The following is a 14,661-nucleotide window of genomic DNA, read 5'->3' as shown; positions in this document are numbered from 1 at the left end:
AAATCATCCAACTTAACTTAAATTGATGCTAAGACCCTAGTTATGGATCTAACTTTTTTTTGTAAGTCTAAATTCAAGTTTAAAGAATAAAAGAAAATGATAAGTGCAAAAGTCATTATCAACCAAGGAAATAGGAGTTAAACATGCATAACTGAAAGACTCATAATTTGTGAACCATGAAGAATCCATAATTTGTGAACCATGAAGAATCCAAGAGAGGTTGAAATGAGTAAGTCATGGACATAAAATACTAGTAACAAATGTTGCAAAGTGAGATAGAGGGCAAGCAACCATAATGAAGGAGGTTTGAAGCAAATGCAATCAAGTTCACTTGGAAATTTGGAACTCAAAATCTAATCACAACATGTACTCTAATATCAAGATGAAATTTGAACCAATCCTGATGTCATTTTTGAGCATACTATATATCATTTTGAAGCTCATGAAGTAAAGAAGAGTCCAACGCTTCAAACAATGTGTAAATCAAAATTGAAATGAAGAAGTTATGACCTTTTGAACACAACTGCATAAAGTTAAAAGACCATTTCAAAATAATTTTGAAATTCAACTTGTGAATTCAAAATCCATTTCGAAATTACCCTAATTTTGAAATCACACTCCCACATTGTATTGAGCATACTCCTATCAACTCATGAATCTATTTGAATTTTAAATTTGTATAATCCTAGTATATCACATACTTAAATACTAGGTCACTCTCCACGAATACTAAAATACTAGTTCCCTCATCCTCTCCTAATATTTCTCCTCCTTTATCTAACATTCGTTTGGAAACCAATGCAGTCACTAGATCTGGACACTCTACACATTCGACAGCGCCAACTTTGTCCACAATTCCCACACAAGGACCCTGTGACCCAACTTTTTATATCATCCTAAAGTCAAATCTTCCATCAAGTGCCACCAACTCTTCGTCCACCTCGACCTCCCTTTACCTCAAACCGACTACCAAAACCATCAACCTCTAGTCGACGTCCTAATCCATAAAACACGCACTTCATGACCACAAGATCCAAAAATAATGTGTTTACGCCCCCCCCCCCCCCCCCCCCCCCCCCCCCCCCCCCCCCCCCTTCACCACAGCCTTCTCCTCCTTCCTGACTTAACCAACTTGTGTTTCTCAAGCCATGTAGGATCCACAATGGAGGTAGGCCAGGCCTCATGAATTTGATGCATTGATACGAAATGGCACATGGGAGTTAGTCCCGCCACATGCTAACCAAAACTTGGTCGGATGTAAGTGGATATTCGTATTAAACATAAATTTGATGGGTCCCTCAAATGCGACAAGGCACGGTTAGTGGCCAAAGGCTTCCACCAATGGTCGGGGCTAGACTACAATGAGACTTTTAGTCCCATCATCAAACCAACAACAATCCGACTCATCCTTAGCCTTGTTGTTTCTTATGGTTGGTCACTTCATCAATTGGACATTAATAATGCATTCTAGCATAGGACACTTCATGAAGATGTTTACATGATTCAACCTCCTGGGTTCACGAATACACACATCTTCATCACATTTGCCAACTTTGTAAGGCTCTTTATGGCCTTAAACAAGCTCCACGATCATGGTATCATGAACTTTGCCAATTTCTCCTCTCAATAGGCTTCGTCAACTCCTAAACCGAGACATCCCTCTTCATTTTTAAAACGAGTGGTCTCATTGTTTACCTACTTATTTATATTGATGATCTTATTTTAACAAGTAACAATAATGTTTTTCTTGCTCGCGTGATCTCTCAATTAGCAGTCAAATTCTCCATTAAGGATCTCAGGACTTCATCTTTTATTCTTGGTGTTGAAATGATACGAACTTCCAATGGATTATTTTTATCTCAAGTACATTCGAGAGCTTCTTAAGAAAACACAAATGGTGGCTACCAAACCAGTTCAATCATTGATGTTCCTCAACAATGTTCCAAATCTGTGTGATGACACCTATTTTCCTGGTCCCACTAAATATATGTCAATTGTTGGAAGCCTTCAATACTTGTCTCTTACTAGCCCTGACATCACCTTCTTGATGAATAAATTATCTCAATTTATGCACCATCCAACATCAACACATTGGTCTTGTGTTAAAAGATTGCTTAGATACTTAGTCGGCACAATGGTGCATGGTCTGTTCTTGCATAAGAAATCGCCCATCAATCTACATGCATATTCGAATGTTGAATGGGCAAGGAATCCTTATGTCAGATCCTCCACCAATGCTCCCATTGTTTTTCTTGGTCACAATCTTGTGTCTTGGTCATCGAGGAAACAAAAGTTCATAGCACGCTCTTCCACTGAAGCGAAATATCACGTCGTGGCCTCTACAGCCTCAAAGGTTCTTTGGGTTAATTCTCTTCTCTCAAAACTTAGTGTTTCAAATTTATAACCACCTCCTATCTCTTGTGATAACGTGGGTGCAACATATCTTTGTGCAAATCCCATGTTTCACTCTCCATGAAACACATCGCGATTGATTTTCATTTTGTTTGAAACAAGGTTCAATCAGGTGAGCTCAAGGTGTCCCATATGTCAACCACGGATCAACTTATCGATGCTCTAACAAAGCCCTCATCTTCTGCACGAGTTTAGGCCCTTCGAGTCAAGATTGGTGTGCTATCTCCCACCATTTTGAAGGGGCGTATTGAGCAGACTCCTATCAACTCATGAATCTGTTTGAATTTTAAATTTGTATAATCATAGTATATCACAAACTCCATGTAAATAGGAGTCCTATCATTTGAAAATTTATCTTGTATAAACACTCTCCGTCAAAACTTTAAATGAAGAAAAAAAAGTCATTCAAACACACTTTCCTTCTCTATTAAACTTTTATACATTGATGTTTTGTCTCCTCTATTTCAAGAATTACATCTTAACCACTCCATCCACCCGGCCCTATACAACTAGAAATCATGATTTTATTATTTTATTTATCAAGTATTAAATCTCTTTTTATGTAAAATTATTTACTCACACTTTCTCAACAAATTTCTTATTTCATCATTCTTTACAATACTTCTTTTAAACAAAAAAAAAATGAAAATTTTGAAAGACGCATAAATGGGCATTTGCTAAAGGTGGGTAATAAATCAATTATTTTAAGACAAACTTCTTCAAATTGATGAATGATAGTTTTTCATTCATACTTTCATTGTTCATGTACAAAGTATATATAGAGGGTAATCACCATTCTAAGAATGGGAAAGAATAATACAAGGAAAGAATGATATAAGGAAATAACAACTAATATCCTAATATCTCAACTTTCCTAATATCTCAATATTCCTAATATCTCAATATTCCTAGTATCTCAATATTCCTAATATACCAATATTCATAATATCTCAACTTTCCTAATATCTAAATATTCATAATATCTCAACACTAAATGATATAAGGAAATAATGATATAAGGAAAGCATTCCTAATATCTCAACAAACTTTCTAATAATATCTCATAAACAATAATCATATGTGTTGGATATGATTATAATAACATCAAAGACTACATGTTTTCAACTCAACCTCGAATTCTTGGGATGGATTGTTGAGGAATATGTAATTATCTTTTTAAAATATGATTTTTATATGTTTTATAAAACTAAGGGAAACTTGTGCTTTGGGAGGTCCATTTGCAAATAATATGGTTTTCAAATCCAGAGAACAAGAAATCTGAGAATCAGTCATTAATGTGGAAAATAATATGGGTTTTGTGCACTTTGTGTTGACTCTTTTTTCTATGCCCATTTTGCCCTCACCCACTTCTATGTCAACAACCACATTAACAGGTTGTTTTTGGGGGGAAAAAAAAACAAAGACAAAGACAAAAAAAAACAAATAATTATGTTGTCTGAAATTTGGGTTACACACTCGACCTGAGACTCGTCTCAAATTTTCCAAATCTAAAAATTCGTCCTCTCAAAGTTGTCGAACATTTCTCTTCCCCTTTCTCTCATTTTAGAAAACAAACCCTTAATCTCAAGCTACAATATGCATTTTTCTTTCTTATCCACTTTCTCAGCAACCAAATCTGCAATTCATCCGATTAAAAGATAGCTTAAAGAGGCATAGTTGTGACTCTGATTTTGCTACAGCAAAGTGGACTCGAATGGAAAGGTGAACTCCAAAAGATTGGCTTCCTGAACAAGATATATTTTCTTCCTCTCAATCTATCACATTTTGCCTTAACCCCAACCCAAAATATGAAGGTAATTAATCTTTATTCAGTATTCTTTAGTTCTTTTATTTCAAATGGAGCACATCAACAAACCTAGAGTTGTTACTAGACTCCAACTTGTGTTTGCAATCATGAGGCAATAGTTTCATGCACAGGTGGATTTTCGATTGCATGATTGCAAGTTCGATCCTGGTCTTTTTCTGAATTGAACACTCATGAAATGAAAAATTAAAGTGGTAATTGTTTTCTAATAGTCGGAAGAATGTTATGGAGATATCTAGAAATTGGGTGGAAGTCCTTGAGTTTTATAAACTTTTTTAAAGTCCAAAGCCTATGGTATAGATGGTTGTTTAATGACTATAATTAGGCAAGATCCTCTTCTGGCCAAATACTTCATAATTCAATCATATTTGTTCACATTGAAAATTATAATAACAATAAGAATTAAATTGCATAAATTTTTTGTTGGTCAGCAAAAATTCTAGGTAGTGTTTGTGAATTTCTAAAGTTTGTTGGATTGTGCGGGTACATATTTCACAAAGCGTCTGTGGTTTCATTGTTTGTCTTTAGTGGAAATGGTTTCATTGTTTTTCTTTAGTGGAAACTCTTTCTTGTAGTCTTTTAGAACTTCTTTGTAGAGCATGTTTGAAAGCTTGAATTTTAGTGATGATATCAAATAAAACCATTATAATCTCCTTTTAACAATATTAAAAACATTTTATTATGATCAATTTTAAGCTTGAATTTGAGTGATTATATCAAATAAATTGATTCAACCATTATGATAACTCCCCTTTTGCAATATTAAAAACATTTTATCTACAAAGGAATTGTTTGCAAGTTGATTTGATGTTGGAAAGACAAAGGGTAATGGAGGATCCTGAGATAAGAGGCAAGTAAACTGGGAGTTCCGAATAGACTCTTATGATCTCATCAACATGATCAATTTTTGGTAATGGATGATTGGGAGGATCACTTCTCTAATTTGGTGCAAAGCATGGCTACAATTGATCATTTCCCTCATTTAGATGAGGTGGGGTGAGAATGAGAGGAGCCCTTCTTGGTTTGAGAATAAGTGATTTAAAGTGGAAGGATTCATAGACATGCTTAATTAGTGGTGATAGAGTTATAAGTTTCGTAGTTCTTATGGTTTAGTCTGCTCTCAAAGTTGAAAGCTTTGGACATTAGGGTATTTGGAAATGTGAAGTTGCACCAAGGGTAACTTCTAGCATATGTTACAATGATTATTTTTATATACAAGAAAATAAAGCAAAATACAAGAAACCTGAAAATAAAAGACCTTCGATCCCAAGATTTCAACAGCCAATTCGGTTTCCAAAAGCCTTAAAAAAAATTTCACCTTTGATGATGAAAAAAGAAGATATGGGTCTAGTTCAGTTTACTTGAAGGTTTTGGGAAGATAGATATCGATTTTGGGTGGTCAGGTCTTGAAGAAGGAGATAGTGGGGTTAGGGCAAAATGAAAGAAATAAGGTTTTTGGAAAATGGGTATCCAATTAGACTGGTCAAAACATAAAGAGAGAGACAGAGATCATATTTCAAATGAGGCAAGAAAATGAGAAATTTATGAGATTTGGGACTAGGGCAAAATGAGAGGCAAACGTTTAAGGAAGATGGGTCTCGGATGTGGTGAGGAAGTAAGAGAGAGAGAGTTTCCCCAAAATTTTAAGCAGAATAATTATTTATTTTTAAAAAAAAATCTATTAATGTGGTTGTTGACATGGAAGTGGGTGAGGGCAATCTAGGCACAGAAAAATGAGTCAATAGAGAGTGCACAAAACCGATATTATTTTCCACATTAACAGTTGATTATCAAATTTCCTATTCTTAAGATTTGAAAACCATATTATTTGCAAATAAAAGGTCTAAAGCACAAGTTTCCCTAAAACTAATGAAAACTAATAATTTTAAAAATTAATAATGATAATTTAATATGTTTCTAAATATTATAAATTACTAGCACTTATGGTGTATTTGACTTAGAAATTTTCATGGTAAATTTATTGTAAGTTTATTTCTATATAAAAATAAAGTAATTTTGATTTGTTTTTAAGATAAGAATTACTCCAACTTGCTTTAATATTAAAGTTAAAATTCCATTACAAAAAAGTCCATAAGATAATATAAAAGTGTCATAAGGTTTAAACCAACTTTCTTTAATATTAAAGTTAAAAAAAAAAAAAAAACAAATACGCCCTAAGTGAAGCAAGTTTCCGGACTTGCTGACAAGATGGGGTGGTTTTTATTGGAGAATCCCCTATCTAATAATTTCTTTTTTGTTTAAATTAAGTGTATTATGAACCACTCTTTAAGTGACTAGACACCATTCAATTTGTACATCGCTTTAAACAAAAATTAAAATTAAAATTAAATTGAATGGCAGCATAAAATCAGAATGAACCATTTTACTGACGTCTTGCCAAAACGATAGGGCTGTCAATTGGTTATTTGGTCCCAGCCCAATCTCCCATGTCCATTCCTCGTAAGCGAGTTCGATATCAGCCTTCAGGATGTGTGGCTGGCCCAGGTTTCCCCAATTCATTCATCTAATTTATTCGGCCTAGTCTAGGGCAGGGAATTTCTGCCTTGTAGGCTCCTGGCCCAGTTGCTTGTATAGCTCACTTCATTAATTTCTCTATAAGGCTTCATTTATTTATTTTTATTCATGAACATGGTAACGGTAATCCGACGTGAAAATGAAACCTAAGTGATCGGACATCACCATGATATCTTGATCTCATAGGCTGAAGTGAAGAAGTCACTTTGCAAAGACTATCTCAGGCCCAAACCGGCATCCAAACTTGAAGACCAGCTGGCCAGGTCCTTGAACCATCCACAACTACCCATTTGCCTGTGAACGCTCATCCTTTCTCCAATGTTTAAGAGTAGCCACATTTAGACTTTAGAACCCAGACGAAGCTTCTGGGAAAGAAGGTTCCCTAAATCCAAAATACAGGATCGGACTGTAGTCTGCTGAATTCAAGGGTTAGGTCCAACTCGACTTTCAACTTCGCTCAACCAGCCCAAAACAAACTCCTACTCTCACCAATACAATCTCAATCAGTTGTCCATTTGTGACCTGAAAAAAAAATGGTCTGAAATACTCTTCAATTCAAAGAAATATATTTATGTGGTAGCAGAAAAAAGCGCACACCCAATTTCCACATCTCAACAAATATTCGGGCCCACAAATTGTCGCCAAAATTGAACGTCAGCCCATATCCCTTGTAACTTGTGACACAAATCTAAAATATGATTTACTAATTACTACACCCTATTCACTCGAAACAGTGAACTGACCAAATTCAGAGTACCATTCCCTGGTGAAAAAGCCAAGGTTTGATTTCGCCACCTCATCATAGATTCTAGATTGCAAACCACCCACATTAATGTCTTTTGGACTGGCCTGGTTTGGTGTTGACCACTGGACTTTTGACTTTTGACTTTGAATTTTACTGGAGACAATCAAGAAGTGTTCCAGAACAATTTTTTGATGGCTTTGATTATTCCCATTAAGGATCATCATCTTCCTAAGTATGCATTCTCGAAGCGACGATTCTTCGGAAAGTGAACTCGGTTAAGAAATGATTGTTTTATACAGCAATTCTCTTCTTAATTTTCAAGCCCACTGGTTTGGACTCATTCTTCTGAATTTATCGTTTCCCTATTGGCCTGCATGACCCTGCCAACAGTATATTCTTCATCAGAAATTTTTTTCTTCAATATCAGTCAAAGTAGGACGTATCTCTTTTTATGCAAGGCATTCAAATTGGGTCCAAATTTTTTCTATGAAGCCAAACAGAGGCATACCAAGTCCAAATCAGTGGTGCCATCCAAGTGATCCAATGATTTTTATGTTATTTTATAAGATGACTGTTCTGTAATGATGAAATTAAGTACACCGTTTGTATTGTATACAACATTCTAAAAGATGAATTAATGTATAAAATATAACTCGCTATCAAACTTACCTAACTACTTAAATATAAAAAAATGAAATTTATTTGATGTCTCATGAGAAAAAGGAAGTCCAATTAGGCTACCAGGAGTAAAAGAAAATGAAATTGACCCGAGTGGCATGCAGAACACAATTGAAAAGTTTGTATGCCAGTATGCCACTACGCATATGAAAGCCACCCTACTTCTTTTGGTAACATCGAATCGAAACTTTATACCATTCTTAGCCATTTCCTTTTCCTTCCTCAAATGGAAACCACCGTAATGAGTGTAGAAAATAAGGTCTCTCTCTCTCTCTATGTCATTCACAAATTGTTGATATTAAAAAACATTAAACACCTTGATTATATTAATTGGACGGATGAACATAGAGCACCGTACAATTGATCCCCACTTTTCAACTTTATACAAAGAAACAAAAGAAGATATCTTTTGAAAAATTCTAGATGGATAATTGCCACCACTACACCCCTGCCATCTCCAAAAATACATTAAGAAAAATTACCTAAAAAGAAAATTGAAAAAGAGAGAGAGAGAGAGAGAGAGAGAGAAAATTAAGAAACAGAGCAAAGAGAAGAAGCTATCCAGGTGATGAATGATGATGATCAAGGACTAGAGGTCTCAGAGAAAGTGAGGAGCTGTTCCAAGTATTCAGTACCCAAATCCTCCAACACTACCACATTTTCTATCCTCACCTCTTCACTTTTATGTTTCTTGAAAGGACTTTTTCTCCGCATGGAGTGCCTCTTCTTGAGGGCCACAACTGGTGAGCCCCCCTCCTCCAAGATGCACTTGATCTCCTGCATCGATTCCTTCACTCTTTCCACTGGGAAATTGAGGACTGCCGCAGGGCCCCGCATCGCAAAAGCAGCTTGATCATAGGCCAGAGCAGCTGCCTCTGCACTGTCAAATGTTCCCAGCCACACCCTTATGCCATGCCTGGTCGAGTCCCTTATTTCTGCTGCAAATTTCCCCCATGGCCGCCTCCTAACGCCTCTGTATGACTTCTCCTTCGCGGGATTTTCCTGGGAAGTCACTTCTTCCTCCTTCACTCGATTCAAAGAAACTGTTTCTGAGGTTTCCTGAGTGGAGCTGGCCAGCATGCCCAGGAGGAGCATCTCCTGGGAGTCGTTTTCATTGAAAGGTAGGGAGTTTTCCCAGGAAAAAGAATCCGATGACAAATTGAAATCGAAATCGGAATTCTGGGAATTGAAGAGAGAGAAAGAAGTCATTTGAATTGAATTCGGTATTGGTTTTGGCTTTGGTTTGAGTGAGTGATATTTGTTTGTGGCTCCTCTGTCTTTCACTCTCAACAGTCCATGTTGGCTTGAGAAACTTTCAAGCCCTACTGCCTCCTTTATATAGAGGGGGAGGATTTGAATGTAAAACAAAAGCATGGGAATTGAATTTCCTTGGTGGGCAAATACGGAAATAGGAATAGACGAGGGCGAATGGGTAAAATCCAAAAACCGAATGGAGGCAATGGATAAAATAAATGGCAGATATGGCCATATGGGTGGGGAGCCACGGCATACGGCGAATGGGTTAAATGAACACGTGGGTCAAATGGGGGACGGCGGCCAGGTCAGCAATTGGGCTGACGTCATAATGGTGATCTAATTTTTTCATTTTATTTTATTTATTTATTTGCCTTGCAAGTTGGGTCAGTTCTGCTTGTCACCACGTGGACAATGTTGACTTTTGTTCAAACTAATAATGACACCTCAGCTTTGGCGGTTGAATTGCAGTTGGGGAATGGTGATGGCTCACGTAATGTCGATCCATGGGAGGATGTTTTTCACTTCTATCCGAACAAGGGAAAGAGAAGAAAAAAGTTTGTGGCATTTGCTCGTAACCTATCTTTAAAAATTATTTTTTATCTTTTAACTTAGGATAGAAAAAAAAAAAAAAAAAACCTTTTAAAAATAAGTTTAAAAAAATTTGATTAAATGGTTTTATATTTTTCCTTTATTTTTAAAATCTAATAAAAACAACTTTAATTTATTATCTAAAAATTATTAGTTATTTCATTTTAATTTTAAAAATTATTTCAAAGAATAATAGTAAAATAGTGTTAAAAAACTTTAAAAATAATTTTTTTTAAAAAAAATAAAATACTATTTTTAAATCACACAAATAAATAAAATATTAATTTTTTACTAAATCAAGTGAACCTCACAATTAAGTGTTTTTTTTTTACACATTTCTATAGACTTCATTTGTCGAAAGATGTAACATTTAGAGAGGATTCACATTATTTTATTCTTCTTATCTTTTTTTTCTACCCTCAGTTACCGTCCATCATGTTAATATATTATAAAAAAATTATGAGAATGAGATGGATGTGAAATGGATCAAAATAATAGGGTTAACCGGTTACTTTATACGTAAAAGCAATATAATACTATTTTGTTTCTCCAAATGATGTAATATTATATTTATAAAAATAACTTTAGTAAAAAATAGTTTAATATAAAGTGTTGAACCAGACAAGGTTTGATGTAATTCATCAATACAATTTGACTTGAGTTTTGATTTAATATAATCGTATTAAATCAAATTTGTATTGATCAGGATCCGTTTAATTAATAAATTATTTTTTAGTTAGTCTTTATAACATAAATCATATTTATTAACTTGAGTAACTTTAATTTATTTAAAATTTGATTATAAATCAATAGGTGAATTATAAACATGTTATTTTGAAACATAAATCTTATAAACTCATACAAGATCTAAATTTGATTGTTACAAATTTAATAATTATATCATATTTAAATTTATATATTTTAATTTGATTATTTTTCATGTTGTATTTGATTTAGCTTATTTAATTGAGTATTTAATATTCAACACAACACAACACAACACAAACACCATCCAAAAATATTTTCCTCTTCTTGGATATGTGGAAGTTCGTTGTGATGATCTAGAGAAACATGTGGTTTATGATCCAAGAATTTTGCTATTTTTATTCTGGTAGTCCTTGGGGATAATTAAGAAATTAAAAGAGAGTGGTTCTGAACAATGTAACACTCCTGTTTGGTAAAAAAGAAAATAAAAGAGATATTTTATTGCTCAAAGGAGGGAGTGACGTGTTCCAGGGTGCAGAGACGATAGATGGGGGGATTGGGTAAATGGATTTGGGCACATTGGTATAATCTGGCAAGAAAGCAGGCATGTCTGTCACGGCTCTTGCAGGAGGAGAGGATCCTCATTTCTAAATTCTAATAAATCAACTACCTAGTTACCTACTTTAATTGCTCAAATTTCTTTACTGTTTTTCCATTCACTTTTGAGTCACATTTTTTTTTTTGAAAAAATGATAATAACAAGACCAAATTCTCTTAACCAAGGTTATCAAAGTCAAAATAATTCATTATTGCTAACATAAATCAATCATGGATCTGTGGATAGTGCATTGCCACTGTTGTTTTTCCCCCCTTGTCAGAGTTTCATTCGGACTTTATCCTATAATAATCATTTCCTTGCATCAATCATATCAAATTTGTTAGGACCCCCAAATCCCACAAATCCTTCTACATACGAGTACCAACTTGCACACTCAAATCTATATATATATATATATATAAATTATTTGACTATTTTTATTGCTATTTTTTATTTTATTTTTATAATTGATAATTGAAGCACAAAACTTCTATACCTAATGCAATTTAATCGTTTTTTAATACATTTTATCACCTCTCACCGCCTCGGACAGGTGGTAAAAAAAATTGTGATTAAAGTCATATGAAAAATATTATTATTATGTTAATGAAAATAATTAGAAATTTATTTATTTGTAAAATATTTATTTATTTTATATAAAAAGGAAAAGAAATAAGTTTAAATAATTATATAAGAAAATATTTTTTTTTACCTTAAACTTATTTTTAACTTTCTAAATCAAAATGGAAGCGTAGGGTTGTAGGTGATACCCTTCTTTCAAAAAGTGAAAAAATAAAGGGAAAATAGGGAGAGGGGAGAGAAAACGACGCCAGTTGCAGAGACCATAGTAATTTAAACACGTCAGGATGACGTTTAGACCCGGAAACCTCGTAAGAAGGAAGAATAATGTATGTTTTTAACTTTTTGTTTCTTCTTCGATTAAAATAACTTAAGAAGAAAAGTTGCTTCCAATTTTCAATGACATATATATAATTTTGAAGGCACGCCCCCCTTCCGGGGGCCCATCAGTGGCCTCGCTTTCAGAATCTGATTCTCTGTCTGCACAATGCTCCTCCACAATCCACATTACGGCATCATCTGATCTGAACGCCTATGAGTCTGGTACACATTCTTTTCAGTTTCGTCTATACAAAAACCTTGAATGTTTGTTCAATAATCTTCGGTACTAGTTATGGCCTATGGGTTACATATTCTTCACGTCTCCACCAACCTTTTCTTTCAAAGTTTTGCATTGGGCTTCATGTGAAATCATTTTACAATAATCTAAAAAGGGCAGCAAGTTGATGGTGAGCCTGCACTTGAGACACCCTATCACGATGTCTTTTTATGTGAATCAGCCACCTGTGAGTTGCGAAATTTTCCTCTGGAATTTGTTTAGTGATTGTGGCTAAATCAAATCATTATCCTAAGCATTTTTCAGATTGATGGATTGAATTTTAGGCCCAAATACAGACCCCCTTAGAGCTCAAAATTTTGTTTCCAAGTCATGAAAACAACTTCTCTAGTTTGAAAGTCCTCCCAAAAGAATGGATACTGTTTACCGACAGTGATCCCTCATTCATTATCTCAGCAGGTTTCTTTGAAATTCTTGGGAGTTTCTTTCGAAAGGGGTAGCTCATTTTTTGCTATGTTTGGTCCATAAAATTTGAGGAAAAATATAAGGAAAAAAAATACAAAGAAAAAATAGATTAAAAATCGATAAATTATTTTTTTTGTTACTTCAAATTCATTTTATTTATTTTAACTCATTAATATAAAAATTAAATAATTTAAAAATACATAAATTTTTAATTAGTTTTAATTATATTTTATTTTCTTTTGTATTTTTTATAAAATAACCAAATATGAAAAAATCATTTTCTTTTGTATTTTTTATAAGACAACCAAACATGAAAAAAAAATATAACAGAAAAAAAATATAAGGAAAAAATAGAAGGAAATAAAAAAGTAAAGGAAAATAAAAAATAGATTAAAAGTCGATAAATTATTTTTTTTATTATTTCAAACTCATTTTATTTATTTTAACTCATCAATATAAAAATTAAATAATTTAAAAATACCTAAATTTTTAATTAGTTTTAATTATATTTGATTTTTTTTTTACAGGACAACCAAATATGAAAAAATCATTTTTCTTTATATTTTTTTTTCTTTCCTTAGTATTTTTCGAGAACTAAACATAACCCTAGGTCTCCATTGTGACAGTGGAATTCCACTAGGATTAATCTGGCTCTCTATGTAACATATCATGTTCAATGTATTAACTATTCAATAACATAGCATTTTTTCTTCCTTTGTTACCGGTTCTTCGTATTTAGGGTGCAACCCAATTTGGGGGTCTTTTTGTTTCTCTATTTCTAGCAAGGCGACAAGGGTTGAGCTTGTATGATGCGTGCCATAATGATTTCATCAAGATATTTTGCAAGTTACCAAAAAGTTTTTGGATTAATTTCATTCACCTTGGTTAAATACACGTATCCTTCGTTAATTTGAAATTTTATAAAATATACATTTTTTTTTTTGCATTCATCTTTTTAATTTAAAATAAAAAAGACATTAAAAAAAAATTCAAATATATGACAACTAAGTATATTTAATCCAAATCCTGAGAGACATGATGGAAATTTAATCAACGTATTATAATAATGCTTTATTTGGTAAAGAAAAAAAATTGAAAAAAAAAATCATGCTTTGTTTCATTAAAATTAATTAAAGACATATATTTTTAAATTATTTAAATGAGTTTGAAATAATAAATACAAAAATTTAGCAACTTTAATTTTTTTTAAAATTTAAATGTTTTATCCATCAAATTAATGGGTTTCTTTTTGTCTATAAATTATAATAATAATAAAAAAAAAAAATTTTACTTAACAAAAAGCTTAACATAAAAGTAAATTAGAACTCCAACTTTTAGGATTTGTCCATGTGAAATAAAAATAAATAATTCATTAGTGGATTAGTTTGATTAGTATCTATAATATTATCATTACCTTCTCATTTGATATTCCATTTCCTTTAAACCGTGGAAAGCCTGCACTATTTCTAGCAAAAAGAAATTATACACAAAAATAAAAGGGCTATAAAAATTATTTAAAAATTTATATATTTTCAATTTCTTTATTGTTTAATAAAAATTAAATAAAATTATATAAGAATCATTATAATTGATTTTTTTTTTGTTACCATTTTTTTTTTGACACGTTTTGAATTGGAAATAAAGTGTAAAAGGAAAATATAAAGATAAAGTAAATTAAATAATAAAAAGGAAAAAAGTAGGCACTCCTCATGAAAGAT

General features: G+C 32.9%; 1 protein-coding gene across 1 annotated transcript; it reads right to left on the bottom strand.

The window, feature by feature from the left end:
* Positions 1-8,487: 8,487 nt before the first annotated feature.
* Positions 8,488-9,508, bottom strand: LOC117914841 (ethylene-response factor C3). Its single transcript, XM_034830338.1, has one exon. The coding sequence runs from the start codon at positions 9,402-9,404 to the stop codon at positions 8,778-8,780; it is 627 nt and encodes a 208-aa protein (XP_034686229.1). The 5' UTR covers positions 9,405-9,508; the 3' UTR covers positions 8,488-8,777.
* Between the last annotated feature and the right edge of the window lie 5,153 nt (positions 9,509-14,661).

The sequence above is a fragment of the Vitis riparia genome, chromosome 5 (genome assembly GCF_004353265.1).
Source record: "Vitis riparia cultivar Riparia Gloire de Montpellier isolate 1030 chromosome 5, EGFV_Vit.rip_1.0, whole genome shotgun sequence".
NCBI lineage: Eukaryota > Viridiplantae > Streptophyta > Magnoliopsida > Vitales > Vitaceae > Vitis > Vitis riparia.
The sequence above is the reverse complement of the archived record's forward strand: the minus strand, read 5'-3'. Positions and strand labels throughout refer to the sequence as shown.

What these genes read in the sequence shown, in the direction of transcription:
- LOC117914841 (XM_034830338.1), bottom strand. Translation starts at nt 9,404, where the DNA reads ATGACTTCTTTCTCTCTCTTCAATTCCCAGAATTCCGATTTCGATTTC.